The 24,954-nt window shown below is 36.6% G+C and overlaps 4 protein-coding genes and 1 long non-coding RNA gene across 5 annotated transcripts; all 5 read right to left on the reverse strand.

Annotated features, from left to right (window-relative positions):
* Positions 1-5,730: 5,730 nt before the first annotated feature.
* LOC117241062 (glutathione S-transferase-like) lies at positions 5,731-6,660 on the reverse strand. The gene is made up of 2 exons (XM_033507048.1): positions 6,601-6,660; positions 5,731-6,343 (listed from the first exon to the last, which is right to left on the reverse strand). The coding sequence occupies exons 1-2, from the start codon at positions 6,629-6,631 to the stop codon at positions 6,036-6,038; spliced, it is 339 nt and encodes a 112-aa protein (XP_033362939.1). The 5' UTR covers positions 6,632-6,660; the 3' UTR covers positions 5,731-6,035.
* Positions 6,661-7,106: 446 nt separating this feature from the next.
* Positions 7,107-8,366, reverse strand: LOC117241063. Its single transcript, XR_004494878.1, has 2 exons — positions 8,179-8,366; positions 7,107-7,210 (listed from the first exon to the last, which is right to left on the reverse strand). It is a non-coding gene; the product is annotated as an uncharacterized LOC117241063 (long non-coding RNA).
* A 1,257-nt stretch (positions 8,367-9,623) lies between these two features.
* On the reverse strand, positions 9,624-15,188 carry LOC117241064 (hematopoietic prostaglandin D synthase-like). The gene is made up of 5 exons (XM_033507049.1): positions 14,822-15,188; positions 13,767-14,002; positions 12,132-12,148; positions 11,682-11,962; positions 9,624-10,663 (listed from the first exon to the last, which is right to left on the reverse strand). The coding sequence occupies exons 1-5, from the start codon at positions 15,038-15,040 to the stop codon at positions 10,496-10,498; spliced, it is 921 nt and encodes a 306-aa protein (XP_033362940.1). The 5' UTR covers positions 15,041-15,188; the 3' UTR covers positions 9,624-10,495.
* Positions 15,189-21,702: 6,514 nt separating this feature from the next.
* LOC117241065 lies at positions 21,703-23,081 on the reverse strand. The gene has a single exon (XM_033507050.1). The coding sequence runs from the start codon at positions 23,079-23,081 to the stop codon at positions 21,792-21,794; it is 1,290 nt and encodes a 429-aa protein (XP_033362941.1). The 3' UTR covers positions 21,703-21,791.
* Positions 23,082-24,134: 1,053 nt separating this feature from the next.
* LOC117241061 lies at positions 24,135-24,948 on the reverse strand. Its single transcript, XM_033507046.1, has one exon. The coding sequence runs from the start codon at positions 24,946-24,948 to the stop codon at positions 24,445-24,447; it is 504 nt and encodes a 167-aa protein (XP_033362937.1). The 3' UTR covers positions 24,135-24,444.
* Positions 24,949-24,954: the final 6 nt, after the last annotated feature.

Raw genomic sequence — 24,954 nt, forward strand, 5'->3', positions numbered from 1 at the left:
CTATTCGACATCGACATTCCTAATAAGATTACTTTTCGAGAGAGTGATTCACTCAGTCTTGGTAACTCCCTAACGACGTTCGATGTGAAGGACTGCAAAATAGGTATTGGCATTTGCTATGATATTAGATTCGAGGAAATGGCACGCATTTATCGGAACAAAGGTACAGTAACTTAATCGATCAATACTTAACTAGCAAAAAATTAAATATCTTTCTTAAATATATTCTATATAAAATTAATATAATCTGTAACTCTGTATAAAAAGAAGCTTAATTTAAAAAACCAGTATATTTGCTGAAAATGAAACAAATAAAAGAATTAAAAGCACAATAAGAGGACTGTCCTCGCATATTCAGAAATGATGGAATGTGAACCGTGCAACTACGAAGTTAATTGGTATTCGGTGGCTTCATATTTCCTGCTTCTCTGGGTTAGGTTGCCAAATGCTGATATATCCAGCGGCATTCAATATGACCACTGGACCACTGCACTGGTCATTACTTCAGCGTTCCAGAGCGAATGATAATCAATTATACGTTGCCTGCATATCACCGGCTCGTGTTCCTTAAGCAAGTTACGTCGCATGGGGACATACACAATTGACCAATCCCTGGGGAAAGATTCTTTACGATTTGGAAACTCAAGAGAATATGGCAGTCACCGATATCAAAAAAAAAAAAAAAAATATGAGGCATACTAAATAAGATTGTCATCGATTTAAAATCAAAGTATGAAAAGGATACCCTGGAGAGAGTAAAACACAGAATCATTCCAACTAAACATTCAGATCGTACCGACACCTAGGTATCGTCTTACAATTAAATCTCGGTCTCGAATGGATTAAAATGAAATACATACTTGCAGCTTCAACATCTTCAATATCGAGGAGATTCAAATTTTACAAATAAATGTAAATTGCGATGTAAAACAAAGCGATGTAAAAAGGGAAAAAGGAGGAAAGAAGGAACAGGGAAGCAAAGAGAAGAAACGAATTTTTCATTTTCTCGAAACTGGATCAAGTTTCAGGCTGCTCGCCAAAGAGTCTGTAGCTAACGAGACAAGATTAGACAATCCACGCTTTAAAATTCCCACAGAACTATAATAATCCTCGAAATCAATACGATTCGTCGATCCATCGCCTGATTAAAAAATGAGATAGGATGAAGCTCACTAGTCGGCCTTTGAACTTTCAATAGTGATTCTCTGTAAATGCTTGAAATTGACGCTTGGATTCTTTCCAGATTAACTAGCTTTGCCCCTCCCTCCCTTTATCTATTTTCTTAGATCGACTTAGACTGCCTCAACATATTATCTTTCTTCTTTTCTTTTCTTTTCTTTTCTTTTGATCTTTTAAAGCCCTAAATCGCTGGCTATTTTGTATACTATATATTTTGTACACACAATTACTCTGTAAGTCATAAGTACATACGTTTTACAACGTTATTTGTCATATTTCAGTTAAACCCCAGAAAAGCCAGAAATATATTTGCAGCGTGTTTTAACGCGTCCCTGGCAAAGATCTCAAAAACGAGTTGCGACACAATTTAAAGCGACAAATAGCACCGCGTATCCGTTGTGGTAACACACGGTTCGCCAGCTTTTTAAAAGCGCTCTCCGTTTGCTTTTTCCTCTCTTCCCTGTCTCTTCGTTTTTTCTTAACGAGCAAAACCATTTTCGCGAGGACGAGAGTACGGAAATGACGTACTGGCAATTTTGTTTTGTGATAATACAAGCAGCTCGGTTTCAGTGAATTAAACTTGGCCCCAAGCTTCTACTTATCCCTACCTTCCTTTCCTTTATTTTCCCTTCTATATCGGTTTTGCGGTTTTCCACATTTCCATCACAATAAACCATGTTTTTTCTCGATATTACATGTTAGCCAATGATTCACGGCAAAAGCGTCGACTGTAAAAATATTTGTAGTTGCAATAGCAACAAGTATGTTTTCTCAAATAGAAAATATTGGGAGCGTACTAGTGACGAGGGCCTCAGGCTTGATAACGAATCCGTGACCAACGGGAGGACAGGTTCCCTTGCTCTAACTCACACGTGCACCACTCCCTGCTCGTAAGGCACTCGACTTCCTTCACCGATCAGCTCTCTAGCAAGACTGCTCGTCATCCCAACGACGCCACCGAAACAAGACTCCGGTCGAGTGTCTCAGTACACACGATCCTCCGATCGACGTACGATTGCTATCGGTTTGGACTTGCGATTGTTTCGTTATGGCTATATTAGGGTCTAGGTTGCAAGGTTAGGGTGTTGTCCTGAAGTTCCAGAGGGGCCCCGGCGTCCTTTCGTCTCCGACTCGGCCATCCTGACACTTACACGTCCTCGTGTGTGGCCTGCTGGCTTAGTCTACCCGTCGGGGCTTCCACCACGCAGGCATCGACCCGGCGCTCGTCCTCGGGGCAATGTTTTTCTTCTCGCCGCGATGGACAGCGAGACGCGATGTGTCCCGGCATGTGGCAGTGAAAGCACAACGCTTTTGGTGGTGCAGCCGGTCGGCTTTCCTCCGGGCGTCGGGGGTCCTTCTTCGGTTCCCACTTCGCCCTCTTGCGGCATTCGAATGTCGGATGTCCGTAAATACCGCAGTGGCCACACTTGGTCCAGGGGGCGGGTGACCAGCCTCGTTTGTTTCCGGAGCTCGCTAATGACCTCCACGGCGGGGGCGTTGGCCACTCCGTGTATAGGAAGGGCTTCATTTCTCTTTGGAATTGTTTCACCGACGTGATGTCACTCGTGAGCGCTAGTCGTTTAAAACGTTCATCGCGCGAGCCCAGCAGATGGAGGGCGGTGGCGGCGAGTACCTCTTCCCTGGTTGAATTTCGCCACTTCGACCCCAGGAGGGTGATGATACGATTTCCGTACGCTCCTGGTGTTTCGCCGTCCCGCGGTAGTTCCTCGGCTACCTTGATTAGCGACGCGGCTGCTACTTCTTGGCCACCGAAGTGCGCGGCGAATTGTTCCTTAAAATCTGGCCAGGTGAGCTCGTCGCCGTTCATTATCTGCGTAAGCCAATACGCTGCCGGACCCCCTAGGGCACGGTTTAGGGCAGAATACAGTGCGCTGTTTTTCAGGGGGTGGTCCCTCATGAGCAGGCCGAGCTCGAGTCACATTCCGAGTCCGAGCTCGAGGCGCCCTCCCGGGCAGGGCTCGCGGGAGATTGCGATTCCGTGTTGGAGTTCTCCATCGTCCGGTCGCGGGTGGGGTACCTTTATTGTCGATAGTGACACTAGTGACGAGGGCCTCAGGCTTGATAACGAATCCGCGGCCAACGAGAGGACTATCATATAAAAAGCAACAGGATACACGAAATAATATAATTCTGACTAGGACAACATAAACGCAAGAAGTGTTGATATTGAAAAAAATATTTAATTTTGTATATAAATATTTTCATATTTAAAAAAGTTTCCGGAAGCAGGAAGATTTACAAACAAATAATATCATAAACCGAATGTTTCATGATCCTTTTCTAATTAGAGTGTGTGACAGCATGTGAGAACGTTTCTTAAAAATATGACTTATTGCAATTACTTAATCGCAATTATAAACGATTAAGACCTTCTCACAACGAGGCAATCTATCCCAAGTATAAAACTCGTTATACTTGATGAGAAAACAAATCTCTACTTAGGTTTCATTTCGTTTCATCGCGTTCATAAAAAGTGAATTTGTATGAACACATCGTGCAATTTAGTAATTAGGACCGTTGATCTCGCTGCAACATAGATGGATAGAAAAAGCCATTTAAAATGATACAACGTCGGGAAGACAATTATGAAAATTATAAATGGAACACAAGATAAAATTGTTTAAGATTAATTCTTCTTTTTTTTTTTTAATCGCGAGTGTTTGCAAACGAAGTTTCAATCTGTTTACAATGATAGCAATGAGAGGAGGATGTCTATGAAAGTTATAAATGCGATATTGAATAACATTTCTGCGAGTGGGTTTGTTTTTCGTTACAAATGTTTTTTAAACGAATCTGCAATCTGTTGGAAACTACGGAACAGTAACGGGACGACTGATAGGGAAATAAAAAAGATCGCGTTTTATTTGAACAGACAAATCTTTGAAATCTATTCGAAAGTCTATTTGAAATGGTACGAGCTCGAAAAGAACGGTGAATACTATAGAAGAAGGATTAATTAAAATTCTTATTAATCTGTACGCTTTGTATATTAAATACCTTGATCGATGCCAAGATAACAAATTATTATACAAAACAGTGAAGTATCCACGTCTGACATTAATATTGAGTATTACCATTACTGTAATTTAATTTTTAACCGATCCTGAAAATTCCTTAGAACGTAAAAAGTATAAAATGTTACTGTGCATTTCAAGATTAAATGCACTGTAATTTAGAAACAGTTATGAAGCGGAAACAAATAATTTATTCAGAATAAGAATTCTACGTAATCATGTTAAAAAAAAACGTACTTATAACGCGTTTAAACTCCAAATATGTAAAGACAATAAGGGAAAAAAATTAAACGAAGAATCGTATTTTTTGTAAATTCACACAAGATTTTATCCAAAAAAAATTAAGATTTTTTGAAGAACGTACAAGAACAATAAAAAAGGGATGTTAAATACAAAAAATAGATTAAAATTTAGATTATGAAATATAAAAAAAATGATATTGCATAATTTACAATTATTTTCGATAGCTTACGTCAGTATGTTGGAGTGTAAACTATAAAATATTCAAAAACTGATACCATTTAGACATAATTTAGAAAAACAATAAATTGCGGAAACCGATAGTTAAAACTCGATACGATCGATACTCCAAAACTCTAATCCTAATAATTACTCAGCAATAATAACCGATAATTCATGTTGATTAATGTTTGAACTCCGTTTTTTCTGTATGTGTATACAAATTTTGTACAGTTTGATAAAGCGAAATTAAATTATCATCTTTTTGTACTACTTCAAACATTGAGATTTGTCATCTTCAAGGTCGATCACACATAGTTTCAGATTGCGGAGTTGCAAGGATAATTAATTTTGCAATCGGTTTTCCTTTGATATAGATGTGAATACAAATAGCCATTGATTGACAATATACCGAAGCAATTCTAGTTTAATTTGAAGTCATCGATCCTTTGATATTTTTGGAAGAATAGTAAAAGTACAGAGAAAACAAGAAAAAATGACGTTAACTAAAAGATAGCTCCAATGTATCTCATAAATATTATCTATATATCATTTGTAAGATGTAAGTGACCAAGATATCGAATTATACAAAAATTGTATGTAATGATTAATACTTGAACGTTACTTACATTTATGTACATGAAAATTTGATCTTTTATTAACTAAGTTATTGATCGACAAAATGACTTCCTACATAATTCTCCGCCTGAACTGAAATGCATATTTTTTTTTACGCAAGCCTTATGTGTAGCTAGCAACGAGCAAACAGATTAATTACTTTACACACGGTCGTATCTTGTTTGCTGTAGGCGAGTTCTCTCGTGTAATCAACGAAGTACTCAACTTTAAAGCGATAACAGAAGAACATTATTGTATCGATAAAAATCATGCTTTTTTCAAAGAAATATGTAACTCGTATTTTTTTAAAGCAACCCTCATAACGTATTGAATAAAATAATCATACATTTTTTTTTGTTCAACATTTGTAAAATACGATATTATCAAGATCACCAAGGAGGTAATCTTCAATTCTTAATGAATATAATAAAAAACATAATTAATGATTGTTTGATGGTTTTATTATTATCTCTATAATACAAAAGCACAACATCGTGTCAACAGTTTATATAGTTCGTATGTTTCTGTAGGAATACACAAATAATAGTTCTCTATCACAATGTAATCTAAAGGGAAAACCCTAACTAAATGACAAAAATATCGGTAATAACTGGAACTAATGAATGTTAAAAGCAATCAGTATATTCCATACAAACTTCCATCAACACGATTCATTCTTCATTCTCTCAACACACTAAGACCGTAATCTTTAAACGCTTATAAAACCATAAGCAATCGTGAAGTTTAGAATTCGCTAACTGGGCGTCTCTCAATCCAGTTTTTGATCTTGGGCAGAAGGAGGACCTTTTTCTCCAGCAGCTTCAGATTCTCGTAATTCTCGATCAGATCAGATTTGTACATAAAGTTCAAATAATCGAGCAGAGCAACGAATGTTAAATCAGCCCAAGAGAGAGTACCATCGTAGAAGTAGCCGTCATTTTCCTTCACTTGCTGGTCCAAACGTTCTAAAATGAACGGCAGCGTCTCTTCAGCAGCCTTGCGTTTTGCAGTTTTGACCTTCTCGTCCTCCTCATAGTGGAAGGCGGCAATTTCTGAAAATTTGTTTTCAGTTAAATACTATTCGCTAATGTTATACTAATTTGAATACAGTGTTGTGCGAAATTTAAATGATACTGAAGATAGAATTACAATCCTTTTTAATGCTTTGTCTTGTATTGTTGACATACGTGTATCGTTCGATTAAATCAAATATTAAATCGGATTTCAACTAATAAATACCTGAACAGATATGTACACTCTGTTATCAAGATTCTCATAAGATTTATGCAAAACAGCACTGGATACTCACTATGACGAATATCATGAATATTCAGTGGCATCAATATGAAGATTTACCCAGTCAGTCTTTCCAGCTAAGTCATATTGTTTGGCTAAGTAACGGCAAATAGCTGTAGACTGAGCAACCGTCCTTCTATCAGCTACGAGCATAGGAAGCAGGCCATAAGGAGTCACTAAAAACATACAACTAATAGAATCAAAGATTCTATCGAACAAACAGATTATGATGCTTCTTAAATATCTAGCTTCCTGTTATCTGTTTTGGAAAGATATAATTTAATTTATTGATAATTTATCAGCAAACAAAGGGCATTGTCTCCTTAACAATACCTATTGTCCTCCCACATATCTTATAGAGCAATGGAGAGTAAACAATAATCTCTGTTATACTCTGCATAATTGTGTTCTACTTTATTTAGCTACTTTAGTTAAATTAGGAAAGATGAGATTTAAGAAACAGAACTTCTTTAAATTTTAAGCTTACAGGGCTTTATTTCTGGCCAGACGTCCTTTTTAATACGTTCATCTTCAAATGGAATACTAGCATAGCTGAAGAAGAACGGATTGGTTCTGCCAATGCCGTAACTGTGAAGTAAGTCAATTTATAGAGCGGCATCTTCCTGGAAGTATAATATATACAAAGTAAAAACAAAGAATCATTGATGACAAGAATTATATTATTACAAATTATGAAGTATAAGACAATTTAAGTAAAAAGCATCAACTACTAACTACTCGCATAGCTATTTGTATCTTTATATTTTAATATAGCTTAGATATAAAAAGAATATTATTTTTTGATGTAATAATGTATAAACTTGCGCCAAATATTATAACAAAATATTGCACTTTCTATTTAAGTAGGATAGACATATTACCGGCATTTATCTTTTTTCTATAGCAATGAAATTGTTTATAAAAAAGTTTATAAGAAAACTATCAATTAATGCAAACAACGCATTTCAAAATATTAATTACATTCGCACGATTCGTTATCTCTAGCATTTAATTTAACCATATGGTTCTATACACCCAAGACCCTCTAACAGTAATTTAGTACCATTACTAGTCGTATGTACAATGTATGTTTGTATACAACTTTCGTAACTACAAAACATTCAGCATGATTATATATTCTTCCAAACTTAAGCAACATTTTCTAATTGCATACTTAAATTTATCGATCAATTATGAACATATGATAACATTTATTTCTTTCAACTACTAATTTTCAAATCCTCTGCTGTTCCGTTAATTGAACGACGCGCCGACTTTTCGTACAAGTATCTTGTATCTTATCTGTATTATTTAGTTATCAATAAAGAAGAAACATTTTCTAATTGTATACTTAAATTTATCGATCAATTATGAACATGTAACAACATTTATTTCTTTCAACTACTAATTTTTAAATCATCTGCTGTTCGGTTAATTGAAGGATGTCGGCTTTCTGTAGAAGTATTTCATATTTATTATTTAATTATGAATAAGGAAAAAACATACAAAATATAGTTTTTAAACGGTTTATTATTTATAAAGAGAAACTTTGATTCAGGATATATATACTATATATATACTATTTACTTACAATTTTTTTTTAAGACTTCAAAGTCGAAACAAGCACAGGAAATTTCCAAGCCAGTTAACAGAAACTTGAATGAGACAAAAATAACCTTTAGATCTCTATATGTTCTTCTTCCCCCCTGTTGCTTCCACGTAACTCTTATCCTATTGGTGGAGCTGTGCTGATATGTGAAACTATGACTACATAAAAACATCCGGGAAGACTCATTGAATGATTTTATAGTTTAAGGTTAATAAATTTCCATAAATTAAAGTTGAAAATTTATGAGAACATGTTTTCTGTAACAAAACTTAGTAAAAACAAACTAGCAAGGTTTATAGATTCTTTAATGATTATGTATGTATTCATAAACTAGTTCGATAAACATCGTTCGATAAAACGTCGAACAACACACAACATTGAAGCGCGAAATTTCAAATTCAAGGAAAAATAAATAACAAATATTGCGAACAAATGATATTAAATTTACAATAATCTCATGTAAGAAAAAATAAAAGGGATAAAAGTAGTACAGAAGATAGAAAAATCTATAAAACTGGTGGCTGGGAAATAGAAAATATATAAATTTATGTTATTAGAGTTTAGTACTTCTGTCGATCAATGTGTTACGACCGTTCGCGGAGAGACGCAGTCGCAGTAGCGAGAGGCGTAAATTCTCGCTACGATTCGGTGAATCGACGCCGCGAAGTAGTCGTTCCCCTGTTTCGGTTAAGATAAGAGGTGGTTAAATGAATATGACACTGTATAGTAAGTTATATTTCACCGTTTATTCCAACAACTTATAACGAAGGCAGTTACGCTGGTGCGTATGTACGAGATTTTTTTTTTATTTATTTGTTGAAATTACAATTAATTCTCGCGTTGAGAATATGTACGAGATGAATGAGTGACTGATCTGTTGGTGTGTCCTACCCGGTGGAAGGATATTGACCGTTCGAAGGATGTGAAATCAGAACTGTCTTGGGAGACGATGCTGTTTCGGAGGAAAGCTAAGGATGGGTGTGTCTAGCGCACGGGACCATCGGATTTGTTGGTGACGATTTTAGTTAGGAGAGTGAAGGAAGTGGCTTCGTTGTTAATTGGTTAACGAAGGGTCTTAACCGCCCTCGAAAGAAAGTGGTTAGTGGGAGGAAAGTTGCAGCATACGTGAGAAAAACTAACTTTCCCTTGTCCAGTCGGGGTAGACAATAGTCTTTAGAAATTCTTCGGAAACAGCCGTTTGTTTGGTTTGAAGGACCTTTTCTAGGAAATCTATGAGATTTATGGAAGGTACTTGAAACTATGGAGGATACGCTGCGAGTATCCGGTGACATCTGGTTGCCATATTGCTCGCGGTGCGACGTAACAAAATGGAATAGAAAGATTATACCACAGACGAAATTATACTTTACACTTTATTATACTTTATACTTTATTATACTTTATACTTTATTATTACATTACATCAATTGACATCTTTGGAATTACAACGATTCGATACACATTTTAACGTTTTAAACGTTTTAACGTTTAACATTCTAACATTCAGTTAGAACTTTGTATTGATTAGAGATATTGTAACGACCAGAAATATCGATACATATATCAATACTTTTACCTCGAAATTCGTAGATTCGTACTCTTCATTGTCCATACAAATTGTGTCATATATGTCCAAACCAAATTTAATTTACGTGCATTAACGTTTTCAAATCCATTTTTTATTTTCAAAGAACATCATATTTGTACTGGGTATTGCCAGTAAGTATCATGAAGAGACGAAACGAGTATCTCGAGTTAAGTATTGTTTAAAATAGTATATAGACATCTAGATATAACATTCAATGATTTTTCCCTCACTTATTGTAAATTATTGATATTGTAAAATTATAATTGTAAAATTATATAGTAAATGATATTGTAAAATTAAATAGTAAATTCACACGATGTTCAAATAATTCGAAATAACGATAGACCAAAAGCTGTTTAAACGAGACACAAGAATTAATCGTGCATTTTATTAAAAAGTTAAGTACGAATAAAAGAAAGAAAATTTTCGAACTTTTTTCGAAAGAACATACATTTATTATACAACATACATACATTTATTATATATTGTGTTCTTTCAAACACAATAATACCTTCCATAAAGGAGCACAGCTCAGATGAGACTTTTTATAGTTAAACTTTTAACGTACTCATAGAAACGAATTTTTTTTTTAAATAGAACTGTTACATTTTACGACACGTATAACATCGAACATTTACCAACATAGCGATGCCAGCGTACATATATATATACTGGTGTACTGGTCATCTTTTTCCACACGTTTTTAGCTTTTTAGCTGTTTGTGAATGGGCGCCTAATCAGCCAATCAGAAATGGCCGGTATTCTATGAATCCTTTTCTTCAATGCTCGAAGAGCTGGATATTTATCCAAAGCTGGTGCCCCAAACATATACTCGTAATTTTCAAGGGCCGCTGCAAATACGAAGTCCGCCCATGTCGTCTGAAAAAAGGTTTGTATACATTTATTTTGTACCTCCTCTATTAAACAATTTTTTTAATTTACCTTGAAAAATGTGAAAAATCGAACTCTTAACTACAGATCACTAGCTCTTTAGGAAGAATTTGGATTTTTATTTTATTGTCAGAATTTAATGGATAATTTTAGAAACTTCAACCTTTGGAGGTATTTGTTAATTAAAAATGACAAAACTGGTATTATGTAAAAAAGAGTAATCAATCAATGTCGAATGGAAATTAGACAGTTCTATAAAAATAATCCTTCTCACGATTCCATAACTTCATAGCTTAATTAAATACAATTCTTCGGCGATATAATTACAAATACATTTACAGGAATTGTGTAATATGATAAATATCTCGTTAAAGAAATTGAAATCGTAAACTCTAGATTCTAGTATTCTTTCACTTTCATGTTTCCTATGAGCCCTTCAATCGCTAAATATTTTGCAATGAAACACGTATTATTAAACATCATAATCATACTAAATTAATTTAATGTGACTATTTATTATTATTATATAATAACACAATGATGAAAGAAATAAACTGGTCAAGTAATCTAAGGAACGATAATACGTATCTATGTCAGTGACAGTGAGAAAAATTCAGATACCTGTACTTAAGTGATTACACTTATAAGTATCATTATATATTATATAAATATGATATTTCGAATGGTATCATTTATCACTCATTAAACAAGAGTGTCATATCCAGAGAAATGATCTTACATATCTTAATCTTTGCTTTGATTACGATAGTAATAATTTCTATCAAACTTGATGAGGAAGATACATGAATAATTATCTAAAAGCTGAAAATCTTGGCAAATTCATTTGTACATAAACTAACAGGAGTGAATTTTAAAGATACACTCTGCTCTCAACAATTAAAGCTGTCTTGTCGCAACAAAGTTTCAATAATTTTTTATGGACAACATGGCCCAGTTTGCACAAAGACTAAAAATTTTAACATTAAATTTGGATAAAAAATCTTACGGTAGAAGGAATGATATATCCTTTATTTTTGCCAATAATCTGGTCGAATTTAGTCAAGTAAAATGGTATTGTTTCGTTCAAAAGTTGATTCTTCCTCGCTTCCTTCTTTTCAGGATTCTCCTCCATGCGATAGTAGCAGATATCTGAAACGTATATGAAACCAACCGTTACGTTCATTTGTGTTTTTCCCCCTAAACGAAGAGAAAATAAGGTGTGAAAGAAGGAGTAGCCTCTCATAGTTCCTACAATTTCTTCATTCTCTTTGCTTTCTTCAATATTGCCTCAACAAGTTCCTGTGGTTCACGATACTTGAAATATATACAATGTTACCAGCGTGGAAATTGTCTTGGAAACTTGGAAAATCTTTCAAGAGGAACAACATTGCTAACTGAGATTCGAGAAAGGAAATGTAAGTAAATCCTTGCTTCTACGTAGAGCTTTTTTATTTACTTCTGACGAGTAAAGTACTGTTATTAAAATTTGATTAAAAGTACCAAGAATGTCGAGATATAAACAACCATTTGTGGAAAGGTCAGGAGAAGCAGAATTATCGAATAAACGTTACATAACTCTTAGTGATTAAGTAAGAGAAGAGTAACGAGAAAAAAGTCTTTTATCTAGGTCTTAATAAAGTATACTATATTTATCTCCATATCAAGAATAACAACAAGATATAAACAGTCTTCTAGAAATTGAGTAAATATTACATAATTACATCTTGAGCAATATTTTGCGTCTTAGCTTTTGCTTGATCATTATGATAATCTTAAATATCTGTAAATTCTTCACAGACTCTTTGCATCTTCTATACAGGTATCTCATGATCATGTGATAAGACACAGGAAGAAAAAATAGAGGAAAAAACAGCGTAAAAAAAAGTTGCGTAGGAGTATCGTCGCACTACATCATTCGACAATTGATGCACGTCATGGCGATCGTCACGGTTTAAAGCAGGCCATGAAAAACACGTTTGTTATCGTACGGAAAAATCTGCGACGTTCCAGCTGTTCAGGTGCATCGAATTGTGAATCATCGGTGGTACGAAGCAAGGCGAGGGGCGTAAATAGAGAAAGAAGAGAAGAGAAGGATTCGCATAAATGATAAAATATAATCGTTCGTTCCTCGTCGATGGCGGATGGATGGCTTTAATCGTGGACGATATCGATACGATTATATTTTATACATTTGAAACAAATATAAAAGACGAGCAAAACCAGAGATACGATCGTTATGATATTATTCAATCGGTAGCCTATTTACCTCGTTTTTTGTTCACCTTCTCTGTCTAGTAATAATTTTTCGATTCGACTGACGTGACGTTACGTTGGCGGTGTAGAAACACGATTTTAAACACCTGCGGATAGTTGCATGAGTTTCGAGCGATTCCATTCCCTTCGATTTATATTTATGCGATCAACGCGCGGATCGTTAACGCATTATGCAGACAGCAGATGTTACGTAATCACACATATCGTAGTTGGAAATTAGTAACGTTATCGCGTACCAGGATCTTCCTGTCTTTGATCATCGAGTAACACTTCGTTGTCCTCGCTCCTTCCGCGGATAACCAGCGTTTATCATATAGAGACAGGGGTTTGCAAAGAATAAAAGTTGTAGAACGTTGAAAGGCGTTGAGAGAAACGTGATGTTATCCCGTTATTCGTTAACGCAACGCAGTTAAAAAAAATCCCGTAGGAAGATTACGATAATAGATAACCTGAGTCGAGTGTTTGTCGGGGGATCTAAAAGATTCTTTCGAGTTGAGCGTCTGAGATTGCAGAAAAGAAAATTTTGAAGCCATCGAATTCGTGATGACGATAGAAATCTTCAGTTGGAATCGTTGTATCATAACGTAGTCTGCTTATTGTCGATAAGACTTTACTAAACTAAAAGTGACTACTGAAAGTTTCTATCCTCTAAATTCTATCTACGATTCTATAATCTAAAAACTGACTTTTGCAAACAAACTGTAACATTCGCTTAACGGAAAGAAATACGTATCTTGTTTGTACTCGTCTTTTCACAATGAATTCTTGAACGTCTGTCTCTGTGGTGAGACAAATGCAAAGTCATCTCATCAGTTACTTACCTTGCTTCAAATCTCCAAGAGTATCGACGAGCTCGTCGCATATCATCGCATCCCATTCGTCCTTTCCCATTAGATCGTACTTCCTCGCCAAGTATCGCGCCACAGCGTTACTCTGCGCTACCGGTTTCCCGTCTATCTCCAGCACAGGCAGCTTTTTATAAGGCATTGCTAAGAACAAACATGGCTCATATGAACACTGTGTAGAGTTCGATAGGAAACGATCGATAGGAAATCACAACACAGCTTCCGAGGCCGTTGCGTTCTTGTGAATAGATGAATCGAAATCATTTCGGTTTTAATCAACATGACCTAGTAAAGAAATACAGAAATGTCTTCTTTCTCCTTTTTTTCTTTTCTTACGATTACGATGGACAGGGTATCGCGTGTTTTTGACTGTTGGGAAGAACCTAAAGTTTTTAAAATCAAGGATAAAAGATAATACCAGGCACGGAAAAAATATTAGAAAATGTACACGGTTTTTGTAATGAAAATTGAAATGCAAGGAATATAAATCGAATGTCTCTTGCGAACGTAATTTTGTGTTTTACACCGACAACATTTACAGACTTACGTTGATTTTTTGTTTCTCTATCTGCAAGCGACATATAAGATTATATCGAAGACTATGCTGCGTAAAACTTTTATTATACTATTTACGATAGAAATGTCGCAACGGAAGATCGAATTTTATGTCTGCTTTGTTCTTTCGACTTTTTAGCTATGTTCTTGTTCATTTCCGAACTGATTTCAATTTTTTATCTTTTTTTTCCGACAAGTTCTAAAAAGTTTTTAAATTAACGAGAAACGTAGAAGTATTTTTGTATTCCTATTTTAAGTCACCTATTTACGGTTTTCTCAAAATATTCGAAATGCTTCGATTCATTGAAAACAATAAAGATTGCAACACAAAAATTCGAGAATCGTAAGTGAATTAAGTTGGTATTCGATAAACACGATATTACGGAAGCAAAACTTAATGAAAAGTTCGACTTTATTCCGTATGACATTTTACTTTAAGTAAGTTTAGCCTGCACGTGAAACGAAAGTGTTATATACAGAAAAGTTTGAGTAAATGGCAGATATCTGAGAGTTGAACGATGAAAGTAAAAATCGATTCTTCACGCTTACAATCCTTGTATTCAGGCCAGAGTTCTTCGGGGATCCTCTCGTCGGTATACTCGATGCCAGTATATGCAAATATGTACCGTATATGTTCGGCACGACCACGGGCATTGAAGTAGATTAGTTTGTAGGTATGTTCGTCGCTCATTTTCCTTGCTCTGTCAACTTATCGAGAAAAATGTTACAATTAACTCGTGTACTTAACAGACTGTGTGCGTGTTTGTGTGTAGAGAGAACAATTTATTTATAGATGGAATAATTCGTATAATACGCAAAATAAATCATTTAGAAGGCTGGAATATATGTTTTTGAAACAATTAATTATGTCGAAAAATATTTCAAACGAGATATAATTATGAAAAAAATAATAATTAAATGTATGTAAATGTATGTAATAATAGTTAAATGTATGTAAATGTAATAATTAAATGTAATTAGTTCTGAAAAAAATAATAATAAAAAATAAATAAATGTAAAAAAAGAATTAAATGTAATTAGTTTCTTTTTACGCACGCGATATTATTGGCGATATATGAAGGTCAACTTTATTTTTTTAAATAGATATATTTATACATATATTTATAGATATAAATACATATATTATATAGATATAATAGTATATATAATATATATAATAATATATATGTCGAGTCTGAATCTCCGAGTCCGAGCTCGAGGCGCCCTCCCGGTGAGGGCTCGCGGGAGGTAGCGGTTCTGCGTTGAAGTTCTCCATCGTCCGGTCGCGCGTGGGGTACCTTTATTGTCGATAGTTACACTAGTGACGAGGGCCTCAGGCTTGATAACGAATCCGTGAACAACGGGAGGACAGGTTCCCTTGCTCTTGTCACGTCGATTAGGGGTAATTTCACGTTTCGCACGCAAGGTGAGAAATTCGTACTTAAATTTTGATTGTTATTAGAAGATTTATTGAACACTGACAGAGTAACGATACAGAATGGTCAAACAGCACAGAAAAGAATGTCTCGCAACGACTCGAGAGGTACTTTTTTTTATCAAGGACCCGGCTCCTGTGGAGGGGTTGTCGCTGGATGCCGGTCACATAGGGTTTCTATTACTGCTTAGCCATCATTTTGCTGGCCAAGGTATGTGAGACATAACTATCCTTTTGTTGCGTTCTCACGACCACCGTGACATTCCCCCCTCCTTAGCTTCGCTTTGCTCCGCTAAAGCGTAAGGCTCTGGTGGGTCTTCTAAGTTGAATGATCCCCTCATCTTCGTCTTCGGTGATATTTTGGAAGATGGCCGTCCTTGGTACTGTTGATGTTTGATCGATCCTGTTTACGCGAGCGGTAGGGCAGTGTATTTTGATACGTACATTTTTAGGAAATGATCGGCGTAGACATTCGAAAAGTTTACATTTGTACATTACATATATTGTTCCTAGTCCTAGGGCTATGATTCTTAATATTTGTAGTGTGGATATGCCATATTCCTTCAATGAATTTATGCGTCGCTCAAATTGCAGGGTACTGATTTGTGTTTGTAATGTGTCGAGGTTGGCTTTATATTGGTTAAAATTGTGTGTTACTTTTGGAGCTGTTTCTAATATTTTCTCTAATATTGGAACATCTGTTTCTTCGAAGCTGTATATGCTATTCTTAAATTTGGTTTCGTAAGAGATATTTTTATGTGATCCTCCTATTTTCATAATATTATGATCGTATGTGATTATGCACCCGGTTTTACTGCTAATTAAGCTTGGTTGTCTAATTTCTAGGATTTTATGTGTCTTACATAACACGTCGATTTGTACATTTTTCGCAGGAATAATAATATAATGGTTTTCCGTCTGCAAAGGTACGAACGTCAATTCTTCCAGCTTGAAGACAGCAGTCGGGCAAGTTTTGACCGTCTGTCGATTAGTAATTAATTCTGATCTGCATTCAGGTGAATTGATTCTATTGTGACTCGGTTGAGTTCTTTTACAAATGTGGATGATTGCCGTTCGTTTACAATATTTGTTTAAGTAGTGACTATCGACAAAGGTGTATTGTTCTGAGTCGGTTAGTATCAAATCAGTTTCTATTACAGGCGCAATGAATACAGAGTTTTGTTTGGAAGGTATCGGGTAAATTTTAGTTATTTTCCATTCATTGTTTTCCAAAAGCGGCACAGTTATTGTATATATAAGTTTGTTATCTCTTATCCATACCTTTAGTTTGCTTAGATCTAGAATTAGTTGAAAGTTTTGAACTGAAGGTTCGATATGGTTAGTCATAAAGTTTTGTCTCGTTATTTGGTCAAGTGTTTTTAAGAATTGTTCAGGTTCTATAACTTGTGGGTTTATGATTCCTTGTTTCCCTAACATAACAGTGTTAAAAATTTCGTCGATGTTTATATGGAGTTCTGATATGGTAGATTCGGTTTGAATTAATAGGGAGACTAATATTTCGTTTTTTTCATTGTGGTTTTCAATCTTGTGTATATCGTTGGCTAAGTTTTCAAGTTGATTTGTTTTGGTATTGTCTAGCACGCGTTTGATGAGTGCGGTTTGGTTACTAAGAATTGTTTTTATTTTATTGTTGGAATCAAATAATGTATCGATGTTCTTGTTAATGAGTTCTAAATCGTTTTCGTCGATAGTTCCGAATAAAGTTTTGGATACTGAGCCTATGACATTGAGCAATCCGTGTTTGCTTTTATAACGCAATAATAATTTGAGTTGCCGAGTCAGGTTTTGAAGATTTCTGTACTTAAATTTTAGGCTACTTATTTCTAGTGTGTAAGCGCAAGGTGGTTTACATTGACGGTCTATTAAATCTATTACGCGTTGTAATCTATTAACTTGGTCAATTGGATCGTTAAGGCCTACTATAAGGGTGATATCTATTTGTTCGTTGTACAGATAGCAATTGTCAATGTGTTCCAGGAATATGTTGGCGTAATTCAATGGTTTTACTTCTAGATCGCTTCTAATGTACTCGAGTGTTATGATGATCCATATTATGGTCTTCTTCCTGAAAGATAGGGTTTTAGCCTGTTACCGTGGATTCTTTGCGTGTGACCGTTGGAATATTCGATAAGATAGGTGGGTGGATTGGATGAGAGGATTTCTGCAGGTCCTAGCCATTCGTGGTCTAGCTTGTTAGTCTTGTGGTCGTTATGTACCCATACTTTATCTTTTACTCGGAATATCGTCTGTGTTTTAATAATTTTCCGCATTTGATCCCTCTGGTATCGCGTTTTGTTAGATTCAGTAACTCGTCTTGCTTTAGCTATATAGGCGTTGTGTCGATTTTTCCAGAGGTTAAACAATTGTTCTCTGGTTAGGCTAGGAGTGGTTGATATTGAGGATGGCATGTTAGCTTGTCGTCCAAATGTTAATTCGAATGGGATATGTCCAGTCGTCTCGTGTACTGAAGTATTATATCCCATGCATATTAATTTTAAGTTTTCATCCCAGTCGTTCTGTCGGTCGGTCGTACAAGTTCGAATAAGGTCCTTTACTACGGCATGCGTTCGTTCAAGGGATCCGTTAGATTGTGGATGGAAAGAAGTGGTTTTTATGTGTCGGATTTTGAAAGCCCTTTCAAATGTGTCCATCAATTTACATACGAAATTTCGTCCCATGTCCGTCAGAATACTTTTTGGTGCGGAAAATATGTACACATAGTGATCCAAAAGTTCGTTAATGATTGAGTTGGCTGTTTGGTCTTTTAAGGGTATGAGGATGAGATATTTGGTTAATTGATCTTGGATAGACAGGATAAACTGATTGCCCCGTTTGGTTTTGGTGAGAGGTCCGAATATGTCCATTGCGATTTTGTCATTAGGATTAAGGGGTGTGTCAGTTATCATAGGTTGTTCCTTGGCCCTGATACGATTTAGCTTTTCTCGTTGGCAGGTTTCGCAGTTTTGTATGAATTCTGTAACGTCTTGTTCTAGTTTTGTCCAGTGATGGTGCTCTTGTATTCGTTTCACGGTGCGGTGTATACCTAAGTGTCCTACTAATTCGTTATGATTTTCGCGTAGTATCGTTTGTTTTTGTTCGTTATCGTAGTCTACTGGCGGATCTTGTCCAAATATTAATTTAATTTGAGGGAATCTAGTTGTTAGAAACCTTAGCATGAGTTGAATATTTACCTTTTCTAACGTGCTGAAGCTATTGTCGTTTATTCCTATTTGTAAGCGTCCGGTTCGGTGTTTAATAAAGTGTTTGGTTAATTGACGCAACCAATGCTGTTCGTTAAAGTCTCCCAGTTCGGTCTTTGTAATTTGTTTAAAGTGTGGTCTGTTAGGTTTTTGAGTTATCGGAGCTGGGGTGATATTGATTTTCCAGTCTATATACTCGTCATAATAGTCCGGGTTTTCTACATTGGGTTGGATTTCTTCATTAGTGATAGGATACAATCGGGATAGAGCATCTGCAGCTGTATTTTCTTTTCCTTTTTTGTATTCGATTTCATAATCGTCCTCCTCGAGTCTCAAACGCCATCGCATGAGTCTCGATGAGGGGTCTTTAACATTCTTTAGCCATTTCAAGGCTTGATGATCACTTTGAATTTTAAATTTTCTACCAAGTAGGTATTGTCTTAGTCTTTTGATTGACCATACTATTGCTAATAACTCTTTCTCGGTTGTGGAGTAATTCTTTTCAGGATGGTTCAAAGTTCGGGATATATAACAGCATGGATGTCCGTCTTGGGAGAGTATCGCTCCTAACCCTTCGTTACTTGCGTCTGTTATTAATGTGAATGTTTTGTCAAAGTCTGGATATTGTAGTACAGGGGCTTCGCAGAGTTTTTGTTTTAGTGTGTCAAATGCAAGTTGTTGTCTATCGGTCCAATAGAATGGAGTGTCCTTTTTTGTGAGATCTGTCAATGGTTTTGCGATTTTAGAAAAATTACGTATAAATTTTCTATAATATCCAACGAGTCCTAAGAATGATTTTATGTGGGTCGCGGTCTTTGGTGTTTTAAAGTCTTTCACGGCTTGAATCTTTTTGGGATTAGGTTTTACTCCTTCCTTTGTTACTACGTGTCCTAAGTATTCTAATTCCGGTTTCAAAAATTCGCATTTGTCCGGTTGTATTTTTAATCCTAAATTTTGTAGTCTGTCTAGTATAATGGCTAGATTTCGGTTATGTTCTTGGATGGTGCTCCCGAATATTATAATGTCATCCAGGTATACGAAACAGTTATTTCCTATTAACCCCCGTAGCGCGGTATCCATCATACGTTGAAACGTCGCCGGTGCGTTTTTAAGGCCGAAGGGCTTGCGATTATAGTGGAAGTGACCTTGTGGGGTTGAGAATGCAGTATATTTTTTGGAATTTTGCTCCATAGGTATCTGGTGAAATCCTGACGAGAGGTCTAGGGCCGAGAAAAATTTAGCTTTGCCTAAGTGCTCGAGTATTTCGTCCGAATTTGGTAAAGGATACGCGTCTTGGTCTGTTTGCTCGTTTAATTTTCTAAAATCTATAACGATTCTCCATTTTTGTTTGCCTGATGCATCTAATTTTTTTGGAACTACCCAAATTGGTGCGTTATATGGACTGTCCGATGGTTCTATGATTTGTTTGTCTAACATGTCGTTGATTTGAGTCTCAATTTCCTTTTTATGACATTCGGGCGGTCTATAAGATTTGATGTTTATAGGTTTGTCTGTCTTGAGTGTGATTGTATGTTCTGTCAGGTTGGTACATGGTAATGAGTCTGTTTCCATATTAAAAACGTCTAAGTAATTGATGAGGATTTTCTCAAGGGGTTATCGAAGTTCTGGATCAATATGTTTGGTACGTATTATTTGTGCGAATTTATTAATTTGGTTTAGTTTATCGGGTTTCTCTATTTCGTTTGTAATGTGACAAATTTGCTTACCAGTGTTGATGAAACATACTGTTGTGGGCTTTCCTTCGATGTATTGGGCTGAGATTAGAGTTTCGCCTGGTTTTATCTTGCTATCGGTTTCCTGGAATGGTAATATAATTTCGTCTAAGGTTAGTTTATTGTTAGTGACGCTGTATTGATACTTTGTAAGGAATGGGAGTCCGATTATTCCATCTTCGATTAGGGGAAAGTTGTTAGGGACTACGTAGAATTGATGATTTTTCTTGAGCATGGTTGTTACACCGGGCGACTCTCTGCCTGGCCCAGGTCACACACCGCGGGCCAGACGGACACCAGATGTCCGCTCTTCCGTACGGCGTACCCTCAATAGCCTTAAGCATCCGTCATAAACCCGAGTCACTTGCCTGCTAAGGTCCTTCAAACAAACATCTGTTTCCGAGGAATTTCTCGAGACTATTGTCTACCACGGCTTAACTAAGGAAAGTTGGTTTTTCGCACGTACGCTGCAACTGTCCTCCCACTAACCACTTTCTCTCGAGGGCGGTTGAGACCCTTCGTTTAACCAATTAGAAACGAAGCCTATTCCCTCACTCTCCTAAATAACATCGGCACCAACAAATCCGATGGTCCCGTGCGCTAGACACACCCATCCTTAGCTTTCCTCCGACACATCATCGTCTCCCAAGACGGTACTGATTTTACATCCTTCGAACGGTCAACATCCTTCGAGCGGGTAGACACACCCGCAGATCAGTCACTCATTCATCTCGTACATACGCACCAGTGTAACTGCCTTCGTTATAAGTTGTGGAATAAACGGTGAAATATAACTTACTATACTGTGTCATATTCATTCAACCACCTCTGTTATCTTAACCGAAACAGGGGAACGACTACTTCGCGGCGTCGATTCACCGAATCGTAGCGAGAATTTACGCCTCTCGCTGACGCGTTTTCCTCGCGACCGCGTCTCTCCGCGAACGGTCGTAACAATGGTTAAATTGCAAATTTTGTTAGTGGTATGTTTGTCACTTCCCATTAGGAAGGTTTTTGGGTTAGAAGTTTGGACGTTTAGTGAGGCTTTTTCTTTTATAAGGTTGATTCCTGCTCCGGTATCGATGAGGAATCTGGCTCTTCCTCCGTCTTTTCGTTGCAGTACGATTGATAGTAATCTTCCGGTGGTGGTGCAGTTAACTCGAGGTAAGCTTCCTCTGGGTTCTCCGTTGTTTGATTTACTCGAGGTGGAATCTTTCCTTGGCTGGCGAATGGAAAATTTCGAGAGTAGCATTTTTCGGCTGTATGTCTAATTCGTAAACACTTTGGACACTTCGGTTTCATGCGGTCGTCTAATGGTCGGCTAGGTAGCTGAGCAGAAGTTTGTGGCTGTGAATCGGTAGTAGTTCGCTTGGATACTAATGTAGTGTTGTGAGATTGATTCCTTGGGCGGTTGGCGACACGATTTGCTTCTCGTAACCATTGTTCTCTATCAGCTGCTAGTTGTTGGGCAAGGTGCAGGTTCTTTGGATCGCTAGATACCACCATCTGTCCTATCTCGTATCGTAAGTTGAGCAAATATGTTTTAAGTGCTTCGCGTTCTTCAATATCTATAGCTACGCGTCGTTCTGTTGGTGTGCGGTTTTCGTTTTGGACTGCATAATTTAATTCGTTTAGCTGTTGTTGGAATCTGGAGTTAAAAGATTGTACACTTTCTGTTGCCCCTTGTTTTAAATTCTTTAATTTGTCCCTACAGTTGCTAATAGTTGTTGGTGTTAATACGTGTTGTCTTAAGCATGAATATAAGTCTTCGAACGAGTTGATTTTTAGATATCGTATGTTTCGTTTCGCGTTGTCGGTAATCTTTTCGATCAGTATGAGATCTAATAATAGCTCTCTGTCACTTGCCTTGCACCTAGCTCTTGCTTTGCGGACCGATAAGATGAAATCTTCAACGCCTACGTCATCTCGACCTCGTAGTGTCTCGACAGTTCGTATGGCCTTATCTGCCTCGAGCCCCCGATCTTCGTTGTAGTTGTTTATTGGTTTAATCGCGGCGCGGCTAGATGCGGCTCGTGGTCTTTGTGACGTGTCCGGTCCGTCAGTTTCGTCATCCGTTACGTTATCAGCAGCGGTTTCTAAATGGGCCTTTATTTGCGACTGGTCAGTCTCGGTGTCGTATTTTATTTCCATGGTTTTTGCAAGATCGCGCATTTCTTTAGAGCGATTTCTATCGCTAGTTTCCGCAAATTCCTTTATGTTTCTAATGTTTTGATCGGTGCTGTTTCTAAAGCTTCTAAACTCGTGAGTTAGGCTTTCAAATTGTTCAATCAGGGTAGCGATTAGTTCGTTTTGTTTAGCGGTACTCTTGTCAGTTGGGTTCATGCTGAGAAATATGACACTTTCGATAAACACGATATTACGGAAGCAAAACTTAATGAAAAGTTCGACTTTATTCCGTATGAAATTTTACTTTAAGTAAGTTTAGCCTGCACGTGAAACGAAAGTTTTATATACAGAAAAGTTTGAGTAAATGGCAGATATCTGAGAGTTGAACGATGAAAGTAAAAATCGATTCTTCACGCTTACAATCCTTGTATTCAGGCCAGAGTTCTTCGGGGATCCTCTCGTCGGTATACTCGATGCCAGTATATGCAAATATGTACCGTATATGTTCGGCACGACCACGGGCATTGAAGTAGATTAGTTTGTAGGTATGTTCGTCGCTCATTTTCCTTGCTCTGTCAACTTATCGAGAAAAATGTTACAATTAACTCGTGTACTTAACAGACTGTGTGCGTGTTTGTGTGTAGAGAGAACAATTTATTTATAGATGGAATAATTCGTATAATACGCAAAATAAATCATTTAGAAGGCTGGAATATATGTTTTTGAAACAATTAATTATGTCGAAAAATATTTCAAACGAGATATAATTATGAAAAAAATAATAATTAAATGTATGTAAATGTATGTAATAATAGTTAAATGTATGTAAATGTAATAATTAAATGTAATTAGTTGTGAAAAAAATAATAATAAAAAATAAATAAATGTAAAAAAAGAATTAAATGTAATTAGTTTCTTTTTACGCACGCGATATTATTGGCGATATATGAAGGTCAACTTTATTTTTTTAAATAGATATATTTATACGTATATTTATAGATATAAATACATATATTATATAGATATAATAGTATATATAATATATATAATAATATATATGTCGAGTCTGAATCTCCGAGTCCGAGCTCGAGGCGCCCTCCCGGTGAGGGCTCGCGGGAGGTAGCGGTTCTGCGTTGAAGTTCTCCATCGTCCGGTCGCGCGTGGGGTACCTTTATTGTCGATAGTTACACTAGTGACGAGGGCCTCAGGCTTGATAACGAATCCGTGAACAACGGGAGGACAGGTTCCCTTGCTCTTGTCACGTCGATTAGGGGTAATTTCACGTTTCGCACGCAAGGTGAGAAATTCGTACTTAAATTTTGATTGTTATTAGAAGATTTATTGAACACTGACAGAGTAACGATACAGAATGGTCAAACAGCACAGAAAAGAATGTCTCGCAACGACTCGAGAGGTACTTTTTTTTATCAAGGACCCGGCTCCTGTGGAGGGGTTGTCGCTGGATGCCGGTCACATAGGGTTTCTATTACTGCTTAGCCATCATTTTGCTGGCCAAGGTATGTGAGACATAACTATCCTTTTGTTGCGTTCTCACGACCACCGTGACATTCCCCCCTCCTTAGCTTCGCTTTGCTCCGCTAAAGCGTAAGGCTCTGGTGGGTCTTCTAAGTTGAATGATCCCCTCATCTTCGTCTTCGGTGATATTTTGGAAGATGGCCGTCCTTGGTACTGTTGATGTTTGATCGATCCTGTTTACGCGAGCGGTAGGGCAGTGTATTTTGATACGTACATTTTTAGGAAATGATCGGCGTAGACATTCGAAAAGTTTACATTTGTACATTACATATATTGTTCCTAGTCCTAGGGCTATGATTCTTAATATTTGTAGTGTGGATATGCCATATTCCTTCAATGAATTTATGCGTCGCTCAAATTGCAGGGTACTGATTTGTGTTTGTAATGTGTCGAGGTTGGCTTTATATTGGTTAAAATTGTGTGTTACTTTTGGAGCTGTTTCTAATATTTTCTCTAATATTGGAACATCTGTTTCTTCGAAGCTGTATATGCTATTCTTAAATTTGGTTTCGTAAGAGATATTTTTATGTGATCCTCCCATTTTCATAATATT

The sequence above is a fragment of the Bombus vosnesenskii genome, unplaced genomic scaffold, assembly GCF_011952255.1.
Source record: "Bombus vosnesenskii isolate JDL3184/JDL3185 unplaced genomic scaffold, Bvos_JDL3184-5_v1.1 scf7180000015233, whole genome shotgun sequence".
Classification (NCBI taxonomy): domain Eukaryota; kingdom Metazoa; phylum Arthropoda; class Insecta; order Hymenoptera; family Apidae; genus Bombus; species Bombus vosnesenskii.